The sequence below is a fragment of the Lotus japonicus genome, chromosome 4 (genome assembly GCF_012489685.1).
Source record: "Lotus japonicus ecotype B-129 chromosome 4, LjGifu_v1.2".
NCBI lineage: Eukaryota > Viridiplantae > Streptophyta > Magnoliopsida > Fabales > Fabaceae > Lotus > Lotus japonicus.
Genome location: NC_080044.1, coordinates 25,227,578 through 25,252,193, shown reverse-complemented (window position 1 = coordinate 25,252,193; position 24,616 = coordinate 25,227,578). Strand labels below are relative to the sequence as shown.

General features: G+C 40.7%; 1 protein-coding gene and 1 long non-coding RNA gene across 2 annotated transcripts; one reads left to right on the top strand and one right to left on the bottom strand.

Moving 5' to 3' along the window:
• The first annotated feature begins 507 nt into the window (after positions 1-507).
• LOC130712539 (protein MAINTENANCE OF MERISTEMS-like) lies at positions 508-2,643 on the top strand. The gene is made up of 3 exons (XM_057562370.1): positions 508-1,368; positions 1,453-2,213; positions 2,305-2,643. The coding sequence occupies exons 1-3, from the start codon at positions 534-536 to the stop codon at positions 2,641-2,643; spliced, it is 1,935 nt and encodes a 644-aa protein (XP_057418353.1). The 5' UTR covers positions 508-533.
• Positions 2,644-2,836: 193 nt separating this feature from the next.
• Positions 2,837-3,913, bottom strand: LOC130715963 (uncharacterized). The gene is made up of 3 exons (XR_009011818.1): positions 3,555-3,913; positions 3,149-3,291; positions 2,837-3,032 (listed from the first exon to the last, which is right to left on the bottom strand). It is a non-coding gene; the product is annotated as an uncharacterized LOC130715963 (long non-coding RNA).
• Between the last annotated feature and the right edge of the window lie 20,703 nt (positions 3,914-24,616).

Genomic DNA, 24,616 nt, shown 5'->3' with positions numbered 1-24,616 from the left:
ATGCAATGTCGTTAATGGAGTTCTGGTTCGATACGGAACATAATATTCCGTATTCAATATGAAACTTAATGTTCCGTATTGGATATGAAACTTAATGTTCCGTATTGGATATGAAACTTAATGTTCCGTATTTGGTGTCTGTTTAGAGTTATAAACTTAATTTATAAAATGTTTTTATAAAACTTAATATAATTAGCTTAGTTTATTTATAAAACCTAATCTAATTAGCTTAGTTAATTTATAAAATGTTTTTAATTTAGTTATAAACATCGTGAATTATTTAGTGATTTTATTTAGAGATTTAATTGAGAAATTTAGTAATTGAGCGAGTATAATTTATTCAGTGAATTTATTTAGAAAATGTTTGCTCTGAATATATAGTGAGAATGAAGAACAGAAAGAGGTCTCGAGCTAGTGAGGATGCGGGGCCTACAGAGGATAGACACGGGCGATTACATGCTTCTAGCCGGCGCGGCGATCATGCTGCGACCTCTCACGCTGTTGAGGCTTCAGCTCCAGCTCCAGTTGATTCTATGCAGTCGCCCATGGTAGAGGCTTCAGCTCCAGCTCCAGTTGAGCCTACTGATCGAGTTCCTACTCCGCCGTCTCCCATGGTTGAGGTACCTCGCCCTGAGTCACCAGGCGAGGAGTCATCAGGCGAGTCGTCATCCGGCGATGAGTCATCCGGCGATGAGTCATCCGACGAGGAGTCATCCGGCGAGGAGGGGTCATATGACGAGGATAGTATTCCTCCTCCTGATGTTGATGCTGATGTCGTGCCAGAGGCACAGGGTGGCGAGGAGGACCTGATCCAGAGGTTGCCGCCGTTTCCGGGGGGGCCTGTTGATCTGTCGCTTCTCACGCATTATGCTGATCACAAGGCTCCCTGGACGTGGCATGCACTCCTACGCACAGACGAGCGGTATGTGGACCGTCGACACTTGAGGGTGGCCACAGCTGGGGGGAAGGTTTGGAACCTTGCTTGTGATGGTGATTCAGACAGTCACAGGAGGGTTCGAGAGTTGATTGAGCAGACGGGTCTTCATCAGCTACCCTGGTGCAGCTACTCGGAGACAGATGCAGGCCTCATTTTGGCCCTTGTGGAGCGATGGCATGAGGAGACTAGTAGCTTCCACATGCCGTTTGGGGAGATGACCATCACCCTGGACGACGTGTCGGCTCTTCTCCATCTCCCAATGGGGTCGAGGTTCTATACGCCTGGGAGGGGGGAGAGGGACGAGTGTGCAGCGCTATGTGCTGAGTTGATGGGAGGATCTGTTGCTCGTTATCATGCTGAGTTTGATAAGAACAGGAGCCAGACTATTCGCTTTGGGGTCTTGCAGACCCTGTATGATGCTGCGTTGGAGGGTATGTCTTAATTATTACTTGATTAAATAGTATCTATTATTATTGTATTGTTATTAACTGTTAACTGAATTCATTTCATTGTAGAGCACCGATATGAGGACGCTGCACGGATTTGGCTGGTGAACCAGCTAGGCGCGACGCTCTTTGCTAGCAAGAGCGGTGGATACCACACGACCGTCTACTGGATAGGTATGTTGCAGGATCTCGGTCGAGTGTCCGAGTACGCGTGGGGCGCAATTGCGCTCGCTACGTTGTACGACCAGCTTGATCGAGCGTCCAGGAGGGGGACGGCCCAGATGGGAGGTTTCAGCTCACTCTTGCTAGGATGGGCCTACGAGTACCTTTCTGATCGCGTCATTATCCGGAGGGCGGATCCGGAGTACTCACAGGACCAGCCTAGGGCGCGGCGGTGGGTTATGTCCCGGGTCGGGCATGCAGGCCTCGATGAGAGGCGAGTCATGCTCGATGAGCTGACGGTGGATGACATTATATGGACCCCATTTGAGGACCATCGGGCTCATCGACCACGGGATCAGATGGCCATGTATTCTGGCTACATCCGGACGCCATTTGGCCGTGTTGTTCGACGACATCTACCAGAGAGGGTTCTGCGCCAGTTTGGCTACATCCAGGATGTCCCTCGACACCCCTCCGAGATCCAGACGACTGGGTCCCTTGCTGAGACCGCAGATGCTGCCTATGCTGATTTTGTGCCGCACCTGCGCCCTCAGGGGATCCCTGTTACTCATTCGGGAGAGGCTGTGGAGGAGTACATGAGGTGGTATGGCGGTGTGTCCCATCGGTTCATCATCCCTGATGATAGGAGGGAGGAGTTCAGTGCTGTGGTAAGTTTGAATTTTATTTTTCATGCAATTGTGATTTTTTGTTCATGATATTTTATTTGTACACTCACATTTATGTACATTATTTTTGCAGACGGTTGTGCGTCGGGTCGTGGACTTGTTGGAGCAGTCACTGGAGGTGCCAAATGCTCTTGCAGTTGGCACGCATGCCCGATCCCTCACTGAGAGGGCGCTGGATCTTATTAGATCCAGCGCATTCATCGGTACCCAGGGAGTAGCCTTTGCTGCTGTCCGAGGAGCTGGAGCTGCAGGAGGCAGAGGTCGTGGAGGTAGAGCGCGTGGAGGCAGAGCCCGTGGAGGCAGAGCCCGTGGAGAGGGTGCACCTGCAGAGGGCGCTCGTGGAGGCAGAGCTCGTGGACCTAGAGGTCGGAGGGGTGGCGGTAGGGGTGGCGGTAGGCGTCGGGGCGAGTGACTGTATATTTGTATATATTTTTTTGTGTACTTTTATATTATGACATGTGACGACATTGTATGGACTCTTTTTATATTAACCACGCTTTCTATTTCCACCTATTATGTTTAGACTCTTATAATGAAAAATAACCTGTATAACTACACCGTGAATAATGAAAGGCAAGATAAGTAACATAAGGCACATTCTGTCTTTTGTGTTCTCGTTCCTTCAACAAGGTCAGGGTCTCTGTAGGGAACATACTTACCATGCTTCTCGCACCCCAACATGACATAAGCTTTTCTGCTTCCATTCCCACCGCTATCTGACTTTGTGATCAACACAACATATCCATTTTCAATCGCAATTCCATGAACCCAATTGATAAGATCATCACGGGTAGGGAAAATCTGTTCAATGATGCATACCCAACACACAAACAAGGCATAAACAAGGGTGATCAAGACATAATAAGAATTGATATATTACACTTTCAAAACAATGCAAAAATCTGTTCAAAGAATACCTGATCAGTTGTAAATAAATGCGAGACATCTATACTTATACACGGGGGTACAAATGCTGGTGGTGGCACCTCTTCAGGTTGAGCATTGTTCAATCCAACTTCAATCAATTGGGATTCATGAAATAAAAATGATTCTGTCATCCCTGGAAGAGAATACGGAACTTTATTATCCATATTGCATACGGAACTTTATAATTCGTATTTAATACGGAAATTTATAATTCGTATTGAATACGGTATATTAATTTTCGTATAGACTCCGAAACTTTATATTCCGTATTTTAACACATCTCAGAATTCAGAAAATCATCATTCTAACTACTTAATCTACTTAATCTAACTACTTAATCTAACAACTTCAACTACTTAAACTAACAACATACAACAAACAACTAACAACACTTACCTCAAATGCTATCTTTTTGCATCCAATGGTGGAGAGCTTGCCAATGAAGGAGTTGGTGGTGGTGGTAGGAAGAATGGAAGTGAGGATGAAAGTGAGGTAGGAGAGGGTGAGAGAGAGGGTGGTCTGGAGGCATTGAGGGGGTTAAGGGGGCTGGTGAGGGGTTGGTGACGGAGGAGTAATGGTGGAGGGGTTGGTGGAGGGAGGAGTAATGGTGGAAAAGGTGATGACTGTCAGAGTTATAATACGGAATTTTAACTTCCGTATTCTATTTTATAGAATACGGAAGTTTAAGTTCCGTAGGGCATTTATGGGTTAAAAAAAAAGAGGTGGGGCGCGGAGCCCCATAGGGGGGGCCCCAAACCCAACTCTCGAGAAAACGAGGACAGAGGGATGTTGATTATGGGGCTGTGATGGAGAACTAAATTAGGTTCAAGAGGGGATATTTTGAGGTAGATAAAGTCTTTCTTTGAATTGGGTCTATCAAAAAGCCCATCACTATTCATCAATGTTATCTTACCATTTGAAAAATTCGTATCTTAATTTGTGATCTTATCACAAAAAATTTGTTTAGATTTTTTGTTTTTTCCTTAATTTTGAGATGATATTAGCTTTGTTTTAATAATTATGATTTATTTTACATGTGTTGACATTGTAAAGAGTTTTACACATACATTCAGTCACATCTCTTTATTTTTTATTTTAAATTTAAATATAGTTATGACATGATAGATTAATAAATTCTAATCAAAATACTATGAAAAAAAAATATACGGTGCCTAATAATTAAACTCTAACAATTATATATTGGGTTCAGCATCAAATTAGTCTATGTCTTTATGTCGCCGTCTGATCTAGGTCCCTCGCCGGAAAAATTATTGTAAATGGTCCTCATGTTTGAAAATTATTTGGAGCGGATCCTCGCCGGAGCCGGCGAGTGCTGATTTGGATCACTGACGGGGATAAAAATGCTGACATGGAATTAAATAAAATTAAAAATTAAAAATAAATAACATATGAGAAATTTTAATTAAATTAATAAAAAAAACTAATTAACAGATATAACCTTAAATCAATTAACAAAATCAATTCCCCCGCACCCAAATTAACCCAAAATCATCTCCATCTCCAAATTTTAGAGTTTCAGAAACAACAAAAAAGGTGCAAAAATACAGCAGAAACAACAAACACAACACTGCAATCTTCACCCTCACGCTTTCCTGACTCACCACTCTCCCTCTCTTTTTCCTCTTCTTCTCCCTCACGCTCTCCACCCACAACCCTACAATCTTTCAAACTCAAACCGATCACCATAAACCACAAAATTCCCAGAACCTCGAACCCCACCATCGATTCCCCCCCCCCCCCAACCTCATCCAACCTAGAAACCAAGAAACCCCTCAATTCCCACTATGTTCTTCAACTTGTTTACTGTTCACACTCCCTCAGAGAAACACACAACCCACAACCCAGATTTAGAAAGGATGAGCAAAGAAAACCTTTTTCTTCTGCTGCGAAGAGGAAGATGAAGAGGATGTGGTGTCGGTGTTGGCAAGGTCAGCTTGGTTTGTGGTGGTACCGCGACCCACCACTCTGATCTACCCCCCTCTTCACTCTGATTCGCACCTGGTGTTCTGCTTTCGGGGTTGCTATTTCCTTGTCTCTTCTCTGCTTTTTGTCTAGTTTCTGGCCCTTGTGCTTGCTTCCCTTTTTCGGTTCTGTTCTGGAGAAGGTTGTGGGTGATGTGATGTGGATGAAGATTGGAACGACGATGCATCTCGATCTCACCCAGATCTGTCTATTTCTTCACACATACCTAAGGACTTCAACCTCCTACAATCCTTCTCCTCTGATCTAAAGGGTTCTGTTGTGGTTAGGTTTGGGGTTGGGTTGAAGGAGATGAAGAAGATGTAAAGAAGTTGAAGAAAAAGAAAAGTAAAAGAATAAAATTAAGAGTCAGAAGAAAATAGAGAAGATAACGAAGAAAGAAAAGAGGAGAAGAAAGATTTGGGAATTCAAAGATTATTAATTTGGATTAGAGTTTTTAATTTTTTTAATTTATGTCAGCATTTTTATCCCAGTCAGCTTGCCATTTAAGCACTCGCCGGAGTTCTGGGCTCCGGCGAGGACCCACTCCAAACGTTTTACAAAGATGAGGACCTTTTCCAATAATTTTTCCGGCGAGAGACCTAGATCAGACGGCGACACAAAGACAGATACTAATATGATTCTTAACCCTTATATATTTGTACTCAATAATTAAACTATCTCTATTTGTAGATTATGCTCACTTGATTTTGATTAATAAAAGGAAATTGCTTATTGTTATGGGGACAAATCACAAGAATGAAAGCCAAATCATTTACATAGATTTGTCTATTCTTTCTTCTCTCATCAACTCTATAATATAAATTAGAGTAATTTTCTTAGAGAACGAGACTTTAGTGAGTTCTACTCTCTCAATGAGGATATCCTCGATTTTCTAACTTTTGTCCCAATAGCGAGTGACTTTCACATAATACTTTTTTTTTTTGCACCATGGCATCTCCACAGCTGGCAGCCGTGAGAACAATCTCCTGATGGCATTGAGATCACATTAAGGGGATAAGTATCTCTGAACGAATCTCAAGAACAATCCTCTGCACTGCAAGTAGGTGCATTTTGCAAACGATGTCTTTATGAGATTATACCTCCAAGTATTATGGACATCTTTAGTGCCTTACTTTATCATACCATGCTTGATGACTTCTTTAGATGATGGAATTAGATGAAACATAGTTTGATGTGCATTTCAACTTGGTGCGTGGACAATTTGACTTTTTGACGACTTTACTTGTGAATAGATGAATTTCAATGTAGTTTATGTAGCCAAATATCCTATCTTGCATAGGTTAGGTAGACGTTTGAGTTTGAGAAAATTTGAGAGACGATAGGGTCATTTGTTTGTTTGTGGTCTTCAAGAATTGTGTTGTCATTTAGCTTCTTCTTTTGTTGTTACTTGATCATTGTACGCAATGTGATTTTGTAGTATTTCAATCTTGCCTTCGAAGTTGGGTTCTAACTATTGCGCTACGTGCTCTTACCAACAACAATTGCTTTTATCATAGTGGTTAATGCTTGTTCCAGAAGATCTCTTCTTCATTTAATAGACAATGAATGCATGTATTCTGAGTATACGTTAGAGCTTCTCTCTACTTGTCTTGTATTCTTGATTTTGCTCTAAGCTTTGAGCTTTCTTCTTTCAGTTGTTTCATCTTGTGGATCTTTCTTCAAGTGATGTAACTTTGTAGATCTTGATCGAACTTCTTTTGATTTCTTTTCTCATGCTTCGTTTAATACGGGTAAGACATTTTAGCAGTTTGTAACTCTTTTGTAATTGAGGTTTGCTTTCTTTCTTATCATATGGTCTCTTGTACCTGCTTCTAAATAAGACTTTGAGTGATAAAAGATCATAATGTTTTTATAATTTTTCTTTTTTTCATCATTAAAACTACCCCGTAACAACAAGGAGGCTTGATTTACCTTAGAAAATCTTTCTCTGTTTATATCGCTTAGGGATCAAACTTTCAACTAGATGCTTTAAGAGTGTAACTATCTACTAACTGCGCTAGACCTTGTTAGTACTTTCGCACACTAAATTTTTCTTTTGAAATCCAAATATACTGATAGGAAGTAAGCGGGACTACAACCAAACAAAAAGATTAAAATGGGGATATTTCATATATATTTATATTTAAAAAAAAAAAACTAAACTTCATCATCTTGAATATTTTGATGCATATGTCATAGGTGTTGTCGTACCTAAAGATGAAATATTTGACTTCAAAAAAGGAGATACAAATGTCAGGTTATAAAATCCTTTTGGCACATTATGGATGGAAGATGTTCAAAGAGTTCCAGACGAGTTCCACTCAAATAGCGCTTGCCCTACAAGGAGCAATTCTTCGTTTATAGCGCCAATTCTTAAATGTGATTCGCCTCAAGGACTTAACGACTGTGGACCAATCTCTTTGGTTGGATGTATGTACAAAATAGTGGAAAAGATTTTGGCTAATAGGCTCAAGATGGTTCTCCCTAAGGTGATCGGGGACGAGCAATCTGCTTTCCTAGCTGTAAGGAGTATGTTAGATAACATTGTGGTGGCAAATGAGATGATTCCTGATGCAAAATGTAGAAAGAAGCAAGCAATGATCTTCAAGGTGGATATCGAGAAGGCATATGACACAGTGGGATGGGATTATCTGAGTTACATGATGAGAAGAATGAATTTCCAAGACAAATGGGTGGGATGGATCGAGAGTTCCTTGAGATCTGCTAGAGTATATGTCCTTGTGAATGGAAGCCCAGACGAGGAGTTCAGAATGGGGAGAGCATTGAGATAAGGGGACCCTTTGGCCCTTTTCCTTTTCCTAATAGCTGCTGAGGGATTGAATGACTTATTCCAACAATCGGTGCGCCTTGGGAAATTCGAAGGATATGGGATTGGAATGGCAAACGAGGTGGGAGTGTCACTAGTACAGTTCGCAGATGATACACTTATCATTGGGATGGCATCTATGCAAAACACCCTTACAATCAAAAGTGTCCTAAGATGTTTTGAATTAGCCTCGGGCTTGAAGATAAATTTCCATAAAAGCAAGCTAGTCGGAATTGAAGTGGAAGGGAGTATTACTAGGAGGATAGCTAGCTTTCTAAATTGTAAGGTGATGAGAGTACCATTCACTTATCTTGGATTACCAGTTAGGGGAAACCCGAGGAGGCTTGCGTTTTGGGACCCAATTGTCAACAAAACCAAATGAAGACTTTCACGGTGGAGGCAAAAATCTATTTCCTTTGGAGGACGGGTAACATTGATAGCTAGTGTGCTCTCCTCTTTGCCATTATTCTATCTATCTTTTTTCCGTATACCACAAGGGGTTCTAAACAAGTGCAAATCGAAGGAGTTAGGAGGTTTGGGTTTGAGGGATTGGGGTATTTTCAACAAAGCTCTTATAGATAAATGGAGATGGGGCCTCTTAGTGGATCTGGGTTGTTTGTGGGGAAGGGTATTGAGAGCAAAATACGAAATTCCTACTCATTTTGGTGACATTGATATGGGAAGGAAGATGTCTAGTTGGTGGAAGGATATTATTAAGCTTTGCTTTGAAGATGAAGGGGCAAGATGGTTCAATAATGGATTGCAGAGAGTTGTGGGAGATGGAAGGGGGGTAGTTTTTTGGCAAGACCAACGGGTAGGTCAAGAGAAATTGCGGGAAAAATACAGTAGGCTTCACTGACTATCCCCTCAAAAATCTGCCTTTGTTAAAGAACTGGGCCACTGGGAAAATGACATATGGGTCTGGAATCTCCATTGGCAAAGACCATTGCTAGATAGAGAGGAAGACATGAAGGGTGCCTTATTGTCTACTTTGACTTCAGCAACTCTTGTGGAAGGAAAGGATGATAAATGGGTATGGATGGCGAATGAAGAAGGCTATTACAATGTGAAATCAACATTTCAATTGTTGCAGGGCCTCACTATAGCTGAACCGATTCCATAATTTGAGACCTTGTGGAAGTGTTTTGCTCCCTCAAATACGCTTGCGTTTTGGCTGGAAGACACTTTGGGGGAGAATTCAGACAAGGACTAATTTAAATTGAAGCGGAATCCTACACATTGGAGATTCTTTGTCCTGTGCTTTCTGTTTGGGAGAGGAAGAAATCCTGGAACATATTTTACTGCACTTTTCTTTCTCTTCTCAGGTTTGGCAAAAGTGCTATAGGTGGATGGGTATTCTTACAGTGCTTCTAGCAACATGTGACATGCATTTTCTTCAACATGGGGGTGAATTTATGAGAGCAAATCAGAGGCAGGGAGCAAAATCAATGTGGCTTGAAATAGTATGGACTTTATAGCACTCAAGAAACAAAGTCATTTTTTAAAATGTCCCAAGGGATGCAGAGAAGGTGCTTGATTTGGCTCAATTGAGGGCATGGAATTGGTTGAGGGTAAAAAAAAAAAAACTTCTTTTTTACAACATATGAATGGATTTCTAATCCAAGACTTTGCTTGGGCAGCCTTTGATGTCTCTTTCTCTGAGTTCCAAGCGTGTATTGTTCCCAGTGGAAAGGTGGGCTCCTATTCTATCTCCAATTGTTGTTGGTTGTTTCATTGATTGTCAAGAAGGAAAGTTAGGGAGCCTTTTGTTGAATTCGTAGAAGAGTTGGGATGTTTAGTTAGTTGTTTGGTGGCAGTTTGGTGGGTCAGAATAACAATTGGTTCTAGTATTTTCGGTTTACTGGTGCCTCTTTTTTCTATATCCAGTTTTTGTTTTGTTATGTTTCTCTCTTTTATCTCTTTTATTCTTTGGATTTGAGTACCCCTAGTACTCTTCATTAATATGTTTGCTTACAAAAAAAAACTATATTGTTGTTGATTTAGATGCTCTAGAGTAAGTAATATAATTTTAAAAAAATGTGATTTTTTAATTTAAAAATGTTAAGAAATTAGTAAAAGGGAGAGAGTGGAAGAGAGGAGCAAGTGTGAGGCAAATTATTTTGTGAAATGAGGTCTTTTATGCTTGATGCATCATCCTTTATTTATAGCCTTCGAGCTACAAGTGAGATAAAGAAATATGGGATTGGCCCATTGGCCCATAGTGGTCATTCATTCACAACACTCCCCCTGGATGACCATCCCTTAAGAATGTGCCTCATTAAAATCTTACTAGGAAAACCCTGTGGGATAAAAATCTAGTGAAGGAAAAAGAGTACAACATTCTATAGCTTGTCTTGGTACATTGCCTCATTAAAAACCCTACCAGGAAAAATCCAAAATGAAAAAATAACATGGTTAAAGGAAAAAGAGTACAATGCATTTTAATTGAGATCTTTCAGCCGACGAACTCCAATATTTCGCACAAGCTTTTCAAATGTTGTTGTTGGAAGAGCCTTCGTAAATAAGTTTGTCAAATTATCACTTGAACGAATTTGTTGGATGTCTATGTCACCATTCTTTTGTAAATCATGAATGAAGAAGAGCTTCAGTGATAATATGTGCTTTGTTCTATCTCCCTTCATGTATCCTTCCTTTGTTTGAGCAAGGCATGCAGTATTATTTCCATATATGGTTGTTGGCGGCATCTTTCCAGAGGACAAACCACAAGTATCAAGTATGCATTAAATCACATATCTCAGCCAAACGCATTCGCGACTTGCCTCGTGTAATGCTAATATTTCTATATGGTTAGCTGAGGTGGCGGTTATGGGTTGTTTCGTAGATCTCCATGAAATAGTTTTTCCACCACACGTAAACAAATAACCTGTTTGAGATCTCCCATTATGTGGGTCTGACAAATATCCAGCATCTGCATAACCAATTAGGTCAAGTTTGGACATATAAGGAAAAATAAACTCATATCCATTGTGCCTTTAAGATATCGAAACACTTGTTTTATTCCATTTCAATGTCTTCGTGTAGGTGAAGAACTATTCTTGATAATAAGTTAACAGAAAATGATATATCAGGTCGAGTATGACTAGCAAGATATATTAATGCTCCGATCGCACTAAGGTATGGTACTTCGGGACCAAGTCATTCTTCATCCTTTTCTCGAGGCCTGAAAGGATCTTTATTTACATCTAATTGAAGGTATGAAAAACACTAGAAAGGGGGGGGGGTTTGAATAGGGTTTTACGTTTAAAAACTTTCCCTTAAGATTTTAGCAAATCTTATCGGTTTCAAGAACACAAAGTGCAAGAGATAAAGAGAGAAAAATCACACAAGTATTTTATCCTGGTTCACTTGATAAATCCCTCAAGCTAATCTAGTCCACCCGTTAAGGTGATTTCTTCCTTCGTAGAATGAAGGTAATCCACTATTCAAAGATTGTTGCAACTGCACTAGCACACCTTGCTCAGTGACTAACAAATCTAAGAACTAGCAACAACAAGACAAACAGGTCTTAGTATTCTCAAGAAATCTTACCTCACTAGTCTCTCAAGGAACTACAAATAGATTGTAGAAAGTTTAGGTTTACAATGAGTTGCTTCTAAACAAGCAGGAGTAAACATAATAACAACAATGAAGAAATATTGCTAAGGTATTTTGCTTGAGGGTTTTCACTTGTATTGCACAATAGTTTCTTAGCCAATGTCTTCTCTCTTCAGCCTATTTATACTCCAAGGTGAGATGTTGTATGTGTTGAAAGAATCTATCCGTTGGAGGGCAGTTCTGGAATTCGGGAATTCTTTTAACAACAGTTAAGTGAGTTTCTCTGGGATCTGATTGGAAACAAGCACATAAATGTACACTAACAGAATATCTGGCCTAGATGCGGTCAGATAGAGAAGAGAGCCTATCATACCACGATATAGCTTCTGAAAAACCTTTGAGCTTGTGTCTTCTTTCTCCAAAATGCATGTAGGGTGCATTGGTGTCTTGGTTGGAGTATATTCTGACATGTTGAACTTTTTCAGAAGTTCCTTAGTGTATTTGCTTTGATGAATGTACGTTGCATCTGGTTGTTGATCTACTTGAATTCCCAGAAAATATTTGAGTTCTCCCATCATACACATTTCAAATTCAGCCTTCATTAACTTAGAAAATTCTTTGCAAAGAGAGGGATTAACAGAGCCAAATATAATATCATCAACATAAATTTGCACAATCAGAATATCATCTTTGTAAGATTTGCAAAAGAGAGTTGTATCAACTTTACCCCTTACAAACTCATTCTCCATGAGAGATGAGCTAAGTCTCTCATACCATGCTCTTGGAGCTTGCTTTAAACCATAGAAAGACTTCTTCAACTTGAAGACCTGGTCAGGATGTTTAGCATCTTCAAACCCAAGAGGTTGATGAACATACACTTCTTCAGAAATGTATCTGTTGAGGAATGCGCTCTTAAAATCCATTTGGTGAAGAAGAATGTTAGGATTCACAAAGAATGAAATCAATAACCTTATAGCTTCTAACCTTGCTACAGGAGCAAAGGTTTCTGTGTAATCTATGTCTTCTTGTTGACTATAGCTTTATGAAACAAGTCTTGCCTTGTTTCTGACAACATCTCCTTTCTCATTGAGTTTGTTTCTGAACACCCACTTGGTTCCGATTACATGAACATCTTTGGGTTTCTGGACAAGATTCCAAACATCGTTCTTGGTGCATTGATTCAGTTCTTCTTCCATAGCCAGAATCCAATCTTTGTCTTGAAGATCTTCATCAATAGAAGTTGGTTCTATCAGAGAGACCAAACCCTTTAATATTAGAAGAGTCTCTTTAGAAGGTCTGCAAGCTGATATGGTTCTGACCGGTTCATCTTTATTTCCCATAATCAATTCTTCAAAATGAGAAGTTATCACTCTACTTTTCTTCTGACGAGATGGGTCAGAAGTTGTAGGAACATCTTCTGATGTAGTTGCTTCTACCTCAGCAGCTTCTGAATCCTTGACTTCTGAATCTTGGTCTTTATCTGAAATGGTTATGCTCATATCTGCAAACTTTTCAGCTAGCTTTGAATTGTCAGAGTCAAGCTTATCATCAAATGTAACATGAATAGATTATTCAATGGTACCATATTCGATATTATAAATTCTATAACCCTTAGAGCGTTCAGAATATCCTAGCAGATAACATTTCAAAGACTTAGAATCAAATTTATGCAATTTATTCTTAGTATTCAACATATAACAAACACAACCAAAATGATGAAAGTAAGAAATGTTGGGCTTTGTATTCTTCCACAATTCATAAGGAGTCTTATTCAGAATTGGTCTTATGAAGATTCTGTTCTAAATATAACACGTTGTGTTTACTGCCTCGGCCCAGAAGTGCTTTGCCATGTCAGTTTCTTGGATCATGGTTCTAGCCATCTCTTGAAGGGTCTAATTCTTTCTTTCCACTACTCCATTCTGCTGAGGATTTATGGGACAAGAGAAATCATGTGATATCCAATAATTATCAAAGAGGTTCTCAAAATCCTCATTCTCAAATTCTCCGCCATGATCACTTCTGACACGGACAATCCTGCAACCCTTCTCATTTTGCACTTGGGCGACAAAGGTAGAGAACACAGAATGCGACTCATCCTTGCGTCTTAAGAATTTTACCCATTTCCAGCTGCTATAGTCTTCAACGATGACCATCCCATATTTCTTCCCACCTATAGAGTCAGTTTTCGCCGGTCCAAATAGGTCAATATGCAGAAGTTCCAACTGCCTTGAGGTGGAAACAACATTCTTTGCCTTAAACGAGACTTTTGTAAATTTGCCTTTCTGACATGCTTCACAAAGAGCATCTGAAGAATACTTCAGAGTGGGTAAGCCCCTCACAAGGTCAAGCTTACATAACTGAGAAATCTTTCTCATGCTAGCATGTCCTAACCGTCTATGCCATACCCATTGCTCCTCTTTAACAGAAAGAAGACACTTTACTTTCTGATTTTCCAACTCAGATAATCTGATCTTATAGATGTTGTTCCGCCTCTTGCTGTTAAACAGAACAGAGCCATCAATCTGACTTACAGCCCTGCAAGACTTTTGATTGAAAATAATGTCATAACCCTGGTCAGCTAATTGACTTATTGACAATAGAACATTATCAATGCATGGACTCTTACCAACACCTATGGTTCCAGAATCAACGATCTTACCCTTCTCGTTGCCTCTAAAACCAACTTCACCTCCAGGTTTAAGTTTGAGGTCTTGGAACATACGCTTTTCTCATGTCATGTGTCGCGAGCATCCACTGTCCAGATACCATGATTGGTGTTTCAGTGGAGCGATCAAGGATATCTGCAATGTACACAATCTTTTCCTTAGGTACCTACTTTCTGGGTCCTATCTTATTAGTTACCCCAGAAGTTCTGACAACTTTGGGTCTTTCAACAGGATAGTATAAAGGAATATGAGCATGATATTTTGACATAGAAAATGTTCATTTCTTAAGAGGTGGTGGAGCAACTTCAGAAGGTAAAGGTTCAGGTATAATGGTACCAGAAGGTACAAAATGTTCATAAAGAGATTTAGACTTAGGCATAGGAGGTTGTTTTCTACTAGGTCTAGAATAGCCAATGTCGTTCATTCCATTTATGCTAACGCAATAGACCATTGAAGCCATTAAGCCACATAGAAAAGATTTTTCATATTTGGTTTCATTCTTATCATCAGAAGTACTAGATGCAATAACTTCTTCTAACTTAGAAATTTGGTTTTTTAAGAACAGAGTTAGAATTAACTAAAGAGAAGTTGTTTTCATTCAGATCGGAAATGGTTTTCTCATTCTTAGCAGTGACTTCAGAAGAAAAAATAGAATCTTTTTTCAAACGTTTATGCTTAGTCAAAAGAGAATCATATTTACTCATAATTTCAGACAAAGCAGTTTTAAGTTCAGAAGTTGAAAAAGATGCGAATACCTCATTTTCACCTTCAGAGTCTGACTCAGCTTCTGACGCTGATTCATCTTTTGACTCTGCTTCCTTGTTCTTCACTACTGCCATGAGCCCTTCAACAACTTCACCATCAGATTCTTCTTCTTCTGAATCTGAAGCATCAAAAGCCACCATGAGACCTTTCTTAGTCCTGAAATGCTTCTTAGGCTTCTTGTCTTTCTTCATCTTTGGACAATCACTCTTGTAATGTCCTGGTTCCTTACATTCAAAACAAGTTACTTCTTTTGAAGAAGACTTGTATTGACTGGATGAAGACTTTTATCTTCCTTTTGCCTTTGTTGATCCTTTGTACTTGTTCCGCCCGTGCTTCCATAAGCGGTTGATCCTTTTGGAAATCAATGAGAGCTCATCTTCATCAGAAGATTGTTTTGATTCTTGTTCAGCTTGAAGCGCCTTGGCCTTTTCAGGTCTGGACTTCAGAGCTATGGACTTTTGCTTCTTCTAAGGTAGATGCTCAGCACTATTTATCTCATGACTCTTCAGAATGCTGATAAGTTCCTCCAAACTTATCTTTTTGATGTCCCTTGACAACTTCAAGGCAGTCACCAAAGGCATCCACTTCTCAAGAAGGCCTCTGAGGATCCTCTTGGCACGATCAGAAGTGGTGTAGCCTTTGTCAAGCACTCTAATTCCAGCAATGATCATCTGGAATCTGGAGAACATGACTTCTATGAATTCATCAGGTTCCAACATGAAGGCCTCATACTTCTTGATCAGAGACAAAGTCTTTATCTCCTTGACTTCTTCGTTGCCTTCTGAGTCATCTTCAAAGAATCAAAGATAGCCTTTGCAGAATCACGATCAGTATTTTTCTCATATTCTTCATATGAGATGGCATTGAGTAAAATGGTTCTTGCTCTGTGATGATCTTTGTACATCTTCTTTTGGTCTGCATTCATCTTATCTCTTGGAATCTTCACACCATCAGCATCAACTGGACGTGTGAAGCCATCAACAACATGATCCCAGAGATCTACATCAAAGTCAAGAAAGAAACTTTCGATTCTATCTTTCCAGTAATCAAACTTTTCTCCATCAAAGATAGGTGGTTTAGCACTGTAGTGATCTTTCTGAGTTTCATTGGTGGTGGTCACCATTTAAGTTTTTCACATCGGCCCGGATCTCTGAACACTGTTAAGTGTGGTAATCAGAACATACAGTCTGATACCAATTGAAGGTATGAAAAGCACTAGAAAGTGAGGGTTTGAATAAGGTTTTACGTTTAAAAACTTTCCCTTAAGATGTTAGCGAATATTCTCGGTTTCAAGAACACAAAGTGCAAGAGATAAAGAAAGAGAGAAAAGCACACAAGTATTTTATCCTAGTTCACTTGATAAATCCCTCAAGCTAATCCAGTACACCCGTTAAGGTGATTTCTTCCTTCGTGGAATGAAGGTAATCCACTATTCAAAGATTGTTAGAACTGCACTAGCACACATTGCTCAGTGACTAACAAATCTAAGAACTAGTAACACAAAGACAAACAAGTCTTAGTCTTCTCAAGAAATCTGATCTCACTTGTCTCTCAAGGAACTACAAACAGATTGTAGAAGGTTTAGGTTTACAATGAGTTGCTTCTAAACAAGCAGGAGTAAAAACAATAAGAACAATGAAGAAATATTGCTAAGGTATTTTGCTTGAGGGTTTTCACTTGTATTGCACAATAGTTTCTTAGCCAATTTCTTCTCTCTTCAGTCTATTTATACTCCAAGGTGAGATGTTGTATACATTGAAAGAATCTATCCGTTGGAGGGCAATTCTGAAAATTCCATAATCTGCTGTGGCTGAACCTCGTAGGTAAGGCGGTCAGAATAGTACACTTGCTTTTGTACTATTTACAATGACATTGCCTTAGCCTAGTTGACTTCTGATCTTGGCGACGTTTCACGTTGGAACTTGTGAAGCAATTGATCAGAGTCAGAAGGAAGCTTGGATCCTCTGACCTTCAGAACTTCTGCTTCTGGATCGTTCACTCTAAACACCTGGTCTTCAGAATTAGAAGTACTTTGGTCTTGAGAGCCAGCTTACTCTTGGACTTTAGAATCTTCAAGTCTCATCTTCTGGACCGTTCACTCAGAACTTCTGGTCTTCAGAACTTTAGCACTTGAATCTTCAGAGCCCATATTAGAGCTTTAATCTTCAGAACATCTGAAGCGTTGACTATCGTTCAGAAGAACGTAGTGTTTGCAGAAGTGTTTCATTGGTTACTCTTTGGTCTTTAACTCCTGATGTATATGTCTTTGGATCAGAGTCAGTATCTATTGGAGTACACAATGGATGTGATTTGTCCATGTAGAATCTTTTTAGTACCTTTGTGACATAAGTCTCTTGGTACATAAATACTCCATCATTTAGATACTTAATTTGTAAGTCTAGACAAAATTTAGTTCTTCCCAAGTCTTTAATCTCAAATTCTTTCTTTAGGCAATCTAGAGCTTTTGGAAGCTCTTATAGAGTTCCAATATTGTTCAAGTCATCGACATAAACAACTATTATGACGAACTTATGCTCATACATTTTCATGAATATGCAAGGGAAAATTGGATCATTTTTATATCCTTCTTTCAGCAAATACTCACTAAGGCGATTATACCACATACGCCCCGATTGCTTTAGACCATAGATTGATCTATTCAATTTAATCGAATAATCACCCCGAGGGTTAGAAATGTGTGCTTCAGGTAACTTAAATCCTTCAGGGAGTTTCATATATATATATGTCAGTATCAAGTGATCAATACAAATAAGCTGTAACAACATTCATTAAGCGCAAATCAAGCTTTTCACGGACTGCCAGACTAATTATGTATGGAAAAGTAGTTGCATCCATCACACGCGAGTATGTTTCTTCAAAATCAATCCCATGCCTTTGTGAGAAACCTTGGGCAACAAGCCTTTCCTTATATCAGACAATATCACCATTTTCATTTCTTTTCCGTACAAAAACTCATTTATTTCCAACTGGGTTTACACCCTCAGGTGTACGGGCTACAGGCCCAAGTACTTTACGCTTCTTAAACGATTTTAACTCAACCTCGATTGTATCTTTCCATTTTTTCCAATCATTTCTTTGTTTGCATTTATTAACGGATTTTGGCTCATAATCCTCATTATCGTTTAATACATATGGTGATGTGCTATGCGCAAAAATGTCATCAATGTTGACTTTGCTTCGATCTCATCTTACTTCATTCATGACATAATTAATTGAAATCTCATCATTTTCAATAATTTCAGGCACCTGAGTTTCTTGTGAAACTGTATTTTTAATTATGTCTTGATGCTCTTCTGGAGCTATCATATCCTCGTTTATGCTATCTTGGTTCTTATCTCCTTTTCTTTTCCGAGGATTTTTATCTTTGGAACCTGCATGTTTGACACGCTTTAGGTGTGTGGTAGATTCATTAGCAACACTAGGTTGTCCAACAGGGACATCAATCTTTAATGGAGCGCTAGCTGCTGGTACATATAACTTAGTAACTCTTTTTGGATCGGCAAATGCGTTTGGCAATTAGTTAGCTAAATTTTGCAAATGAATTATCTTTTGAACTTCTAGTTCACATTTTTTTGTTCGAGAATCAAAATGAGATAATGATACTTCATTCCAGCTAATTTCCTTTCCCAACTGACTATTCTCTCTCCCTAATATCGGGAACTCTGATTCGTCAAAATGACAATCAACAAATCGAGCAGTAAATAGATCTCCCGTTAAGGGTTCAATATATTTTATAATAGAAGAAGATTCATACCCAACATATATCTCTAATCTTCTTTGAGGGCCCATCTTTGTGCGTTGTGGTGGAGAAATTGGGACATATACCGCACATCCAAAAGTTCTTAGATGGGAAATATTAGGTTCTTGACTATGAACCATTTACATTGGAGAGTGTTTATGATAGCTCGTTGGTCTGATGCGAATTCATGTCGCAACATATAATATTGCATGTCTCCAAGAAGAAGTTGGAAACTTTGACCTCATAATTAATGGTCTTGCAATTAACTGTAAGCGTTTAATAAATGATTCCGCAAGTCCATTTTGTGTATGAACATGTGCTACATGATGTTCAACATCAATTCCACTAGACATGCAATAGTCATTAAAAGTTTGAGATGTGAATTCACTAGCATTATCAAGGAGTATTTTCTTGATTCGATAATCAGGAAAATGTGCTCGCAATCTAATCAATTGGGCAAGTAATCTTGCAAATGTCAAGTTGTGAGAAGACAATAAAGATACATGTGATCTTCTTGTTGACGCGTCAACTAAAACCATAAAATATCTAAATGGTCCACATGGTGGGTGTATTGACCCACAAATATCGCCTTGTATCCGTTCTAAAAATAGAAGTGATTCACTCCCAACTTTTATTGGTGATGGTCGAATAATCAATCTCCCTTGGGAACAAGCAGTACATTTGAATTCATTGGTTTGAAGAATCTTCTGGCTCTTCAATGGATGTCCACATGAATTTGCAATTATTTTTCTCATCATAATGGAACGGAATAGCCTAACCGGTCATGCCAAATAGAAAAATCTGTAAACTTCTGGTTTACAGTAGCATTTGTTTCAACTATACTAAATTTTGTATAGTATAAACCAGAGGAGAATGCAGGTAATTTTTCAAGTGTGCATTTTCTCCCATATATCACTCTTGTGATACAAAGATATTCCCATTTTCTTCATTCATGGTCTCAATGTGGTATCCATTCTGACGTATATCTTTGAAACTTAATAAGTTTCTATGAGATTTAGAGGAATATAGTTCATTTTCAATATTCAATTGTGTTCCTCTAGGCAACAATATTTTGACTCTTCCGGCGCCTTCAATCATTTTTGTAGTACCAGATATAGTACAAACATTTTCTTCTTGCATTACCAAAGAAGAAAAATATAACTTATCCTTGAGTATTGTGTGTGTGGTTGCACAATCAGCAAGACAAACATCTTCACCATTCGAGGTGGTGACATTAGCAGGAACATCCACTCTTGATAACAGAAAAGAGAACAACTATGAGATAATAATAAAAAAAATACTTTGGAGGAAGTAATAAAAATTAACTTTCAAATAAATAAACACTCATTTGCTTAAAGGAAAAAGCATGGACAAACATGAGGTCCGAGGGAAAAAAAAAGAATTAAAACATGAAACTCATTTCTGAACACTCCCATCACCAATCAAGTGACCAATCCTTCCATCAGGATCACCAAAAGAATCAGCAACGTCTAAATGAGTGGTATCATTATCAAATCCATTTTCTTCAAGGAGATTTGTCTCTACCTTTTTCCCCTTACTCTTAATGTGCTCTTGATAGAGGTTGACAAGATGCTTTGGCGTACGACAATTACGCGACCAATGTCATTTGGTTTAACAACTATAATACGTGATTTCAACGTGTTTATCATTTTGCACACCTTTGTTTCTTTCATGATCTCCATTATTCTTCCACTTATGGTATCATCGATAATCTTCTATGGCTATGCCCACGTCCTCGACCTCGACTATAATGACGGCCTTGACCACAAGAAACTTGATTGTGTGTCGCAGCATTCACTTTACGGAATGGAGCACTGCCAGTAGGTCGGGACTCGTGATTTTTCATGAGAAGCTCATTGTTCTGTTCAGCCACGAGAAGCCAAGAGATCAACTCAGAGTATTCTTTAAAATATTGTTCTCGGTATTGTTGCTGGAGGACCACATTCGATGCATGAAAAGTAGAGAATGTTTTCTCTAGTAGATCTGCATCACTTACTGGACTGGGCGAGCCCCTAGGGGGGCAACGCCCAGTGTGTAGCTCGCCCCAAGGCGAGGGCCTGGCCTTAGGTTGGGCCTCAGCCTCGGAGGCCCAATTGGCCCAATAGGTAGTACCCAAACTCTATAAATAGGAGGTAGTTACCAATTGTAAGGGACTTTTGGCTCATTTGATGAAATGACACATGAAATTCAGCATTCTCTCTCTCATTCTCATTCTCTCTAGCACAATCCTCTACTCTCTAGGTACTATACCTATCCTCAGGATCAGCTAGCGCTGATGAAGGAAGAAGCGGATGATCTCGATGCAAGTCTTCAAGCGTGCAAAAAGGAAAAAGACCAAGCTGGGAAGGACTTGATCGCCAGGGGCGAAACGCTGGTTCCTAAGGAGTCAGAGCTCAAAGCATTGCACGCTGAGCTGGAGTCAATGAAAAAGGCGCTGGCGGAGCAAGAGAAAAAGTCGGCTGAGTCCTTGGCTTCGGCGAAGTCTGACATGGAGGCGGTGATGCGAGCCACGTCTGAAGAGATCAAGAAAGCGAACGAGGCTCATGGGGAAGCCCTCGCCACTAAAGACGCTGAGATTACCACCTATCTCGCGAAGATTAAAGGGCTAGAGGACGAGCTGGCGATGGAGAAGGCCAAAGCCGCTGAGGCGAGAGAACAAGCCGCTGACATTGCCTATGACAATCGTGAGCGCGGCTTCTACCTCGCCAAAGACCAGGCCCAGCATTTGTTCCCGAACCTTGATTTCAGCGCTATGGGGGTAATGAAGGAGATCACCACTGAAGGGCTGGTTGGTCCTGACGATACTCCTCTGATTGACCAACACCTCTGGACGGCAGCTGAAGAAGAAGAAGAAGAAGTAGGAGAGGAAGAAAGAAAGAATGAATAGTGTAACTTTAATTTTACTTAGCTTTTACTGCCTTATATATAAACAACCCCTCGTCATAGCTTTATATTATCTCTGAATACATTGTAAATTTTGTTGGATTGCTTTCGCCGTACATTTTTTGGTCGTTATTTCGCAAATCGCCACATTCTTGGGAATGGATTCATAGTTTAAACGCCTTGACGCCCGGAGTAATAAAATACTCAACATCCTGAGTGACTAAGCACTCGCCTTCCACCTTATTCATTCGCCGACCTTATATCCTGTGCTATTTTTCACGCGTCACGTGATTGAATTACGCCTAACGATTCTGTGCGTTAATTTTAACTAGGGCTTGCTGCTTGGTATTTCTCCACCAAGACTTTAAACATTCTCCACAAAGGGATAAATGGCCTCCACTCTGGAGGGCTTCGCCCGGGGCTTTGCCCGCTCGGGGCTTACGATGCTTGGGTCCCAATGGCCATTTGGGGGTCCCAAGACTTTTGCCTAGTTAATGGCGCTCGTCGTATTCTGGCGAGACTTACCCAGCACATCGTTTACGGGACCAGCGATCACGTCAGACTTTCCGGGGGGCGATTCCCAGGCGTCAAAGGCCATTTGTGGAATCGCCACCACCTTCAGGGTTCCAGCAAGCCCCTTTGGGGATCAAGCTTGTCCCACCTAGTGATCGCCGTAATTCTTTGTGTCGATCGGCAATTCCGACCGTCAGGGAATCCCTGGGATTTTTAGACACGAATTTCATGAATTTTCGTTTTACTGATGATGCGTCTCATTAAAAAACTCCTTTCGGAGGAAAAGAGTACGCTTTTGTTACAATGGAGAGTTCCGAGGTATATTGAAAACATCTATCTTTGGCGAATACACTGTGCTCACAATCAACTGTAATAATAACGCAGGCTCAAACCGTTGAACGACCTGGGTAGTCGCCTTCCATCAAGCTCCTCCAAGTGGTAGGCCCCTGTACCAAGAACTTTGATAATGCGGTAAGGCCCTTCCCAGTTCGGAGTCAACTTGTTTCCCGGGGCTCCTGACCGCCGCTTTAGGACCAGATCGCCAACCTGCATATCTCGAACGCGAACCCTACTATTGTACTTGGCGGCCACGCGCTGCTTCATCGCCGTTTCTCGAATGTGCGCCTCGTCACGTGTTTCAGACAGGAGATCCAACTCCACCGCCATATTGGCTTGATTCTCCCCTTCAAAATCTGGCTGGGTTCGCCATGTGAAATTGTCAATTTCCACCGGCAACATGGCATCTACCCCATAAGTCATTCTAAAGGGGGTTTCTCTTGTAGTAGATTGCACAGTGGTGTTGTACAACCATAGTACCACTGGGAGTTCATCCAGCCAGGCTCCCTTAGCTTCCTCAAGCCATCGCCTTAGTCCACGCAGAATTACCCTGTTCGCAGATTCTACCTGCCCGTTCGTTTGCGGATGCTCCACAGAGGCGAATCTCATCTGTATACCCATTTCCTTGCAAACAGCCAGAAAAAGCAAGAATCAGCGGCTATCGCCACAAAAGGGGCTGATGACACGTTCGCTCAACACTCAGGACCGCCCGTAGGGACCATAAACACCATCGCCGGAGGATTCGGCGGTGGTGGTGATACCCATGCGGCACGGAAACGCCATGTTCGTGCAGTCAATTCAGTTCATGAAGTTGCTTTCGGATTCGTGCACCCTGACATAACAATCTCGATGGCAGATTTTGAGGGGATAAAGCCTCACAAGGATGACCCGATAGTAGTGCAATTAAGGATGAATTGTTTCAATGTTAGAAGGGTACTCCTGGATCAGGGTACCTCGGCTGATATTATCTATGGAGATGCATTTGACAAGTTGGGCCTGACTGATAATGATCTGACCCCATATGCGGGAACCTTGGTAGGTTTTGCGGGTGAGCAAGTAATGGTGCGAGGGTTCATTGATCTAGACACAATATTCGGGGAAGATGAGTGTGCCAGGATTTTGAAGGTAAGGTATTTGGTTCTCCGGGTGGTGGCATCTTACAATGTCATCATTGGGCGAAATACATTGAATCGCCTTTGTGCTGTGATTTCAACAGCCCACTTGGCGGTCAAGTACCCACTAAGCAACGGAAAGGTTGGCAAGCTGAAGGTGGACCAGAAATTGGCGAGGGAATGTTATAACAATTGCCTCAACCTGTATGGCAAGAAGAGTGCGTTGGTTGGGCACAGATGTTACGAAATTGAAACTTCGGATGAAAATCCTGATCCGCGTGGCGAGGGGCGAGTGAACAGACCCACGCCAATTGAGGAAACAAAGGCGTTAAAGTTTGGCGATCGCACTTTGAAGATTGGGACTAGATTGACGGATGAGCAGGAGACTCGCCTATCAAAGTTGCTAGGCGAAAACTTAGATTTGTTTGCTTGGAGCTGCAAGGACATGCCCGGAATTGATCCAAACTTCATCTGTCATCGATTAGCATTGAATCCAAGTGTCAAGCCAGTTTCACAACTCAGGCGGTTCAACAAGAGGTTGACAAGTTGCTGGCGGCAGAGTTCATCAGAGAGGTGAAGTATCCGACGTGGTTGGCGAACGTTGTGATGGTGAAAAAGGCGAATGGAAAATGGCGAATGTGCGTGGATTACACAGACTTAAACAAAGCATGCCCAAAGGATTCGTATCCCCTTCCCAGCATTGATAGTCTCGTTGATGGTGCCTCGGGCAACGAACAGCTTAGCTTGATGGATGCTTATTCTGGTTATCATCAAATCCGCATGCACCCGGCAGACGAGGACAAAACGGCTTTCATGACCGCCAGAGTCAACTATTGCTATCGCACCATGCCGTTTGGGCTAAAGAATGCTGGGGCGACCTACCAAAGATTGATGGATAGGGTTTTTGCTGGGCAGGTGGGAAGAAACATGGAGGTTTACGTCGATGACATGATTGTTAAATCAGTACGTGGTTTGGACCATCATCAAGATCTGGAGGAAGCATTTGGCGAGATAAGGAAGCACAATATGCGTCTCAA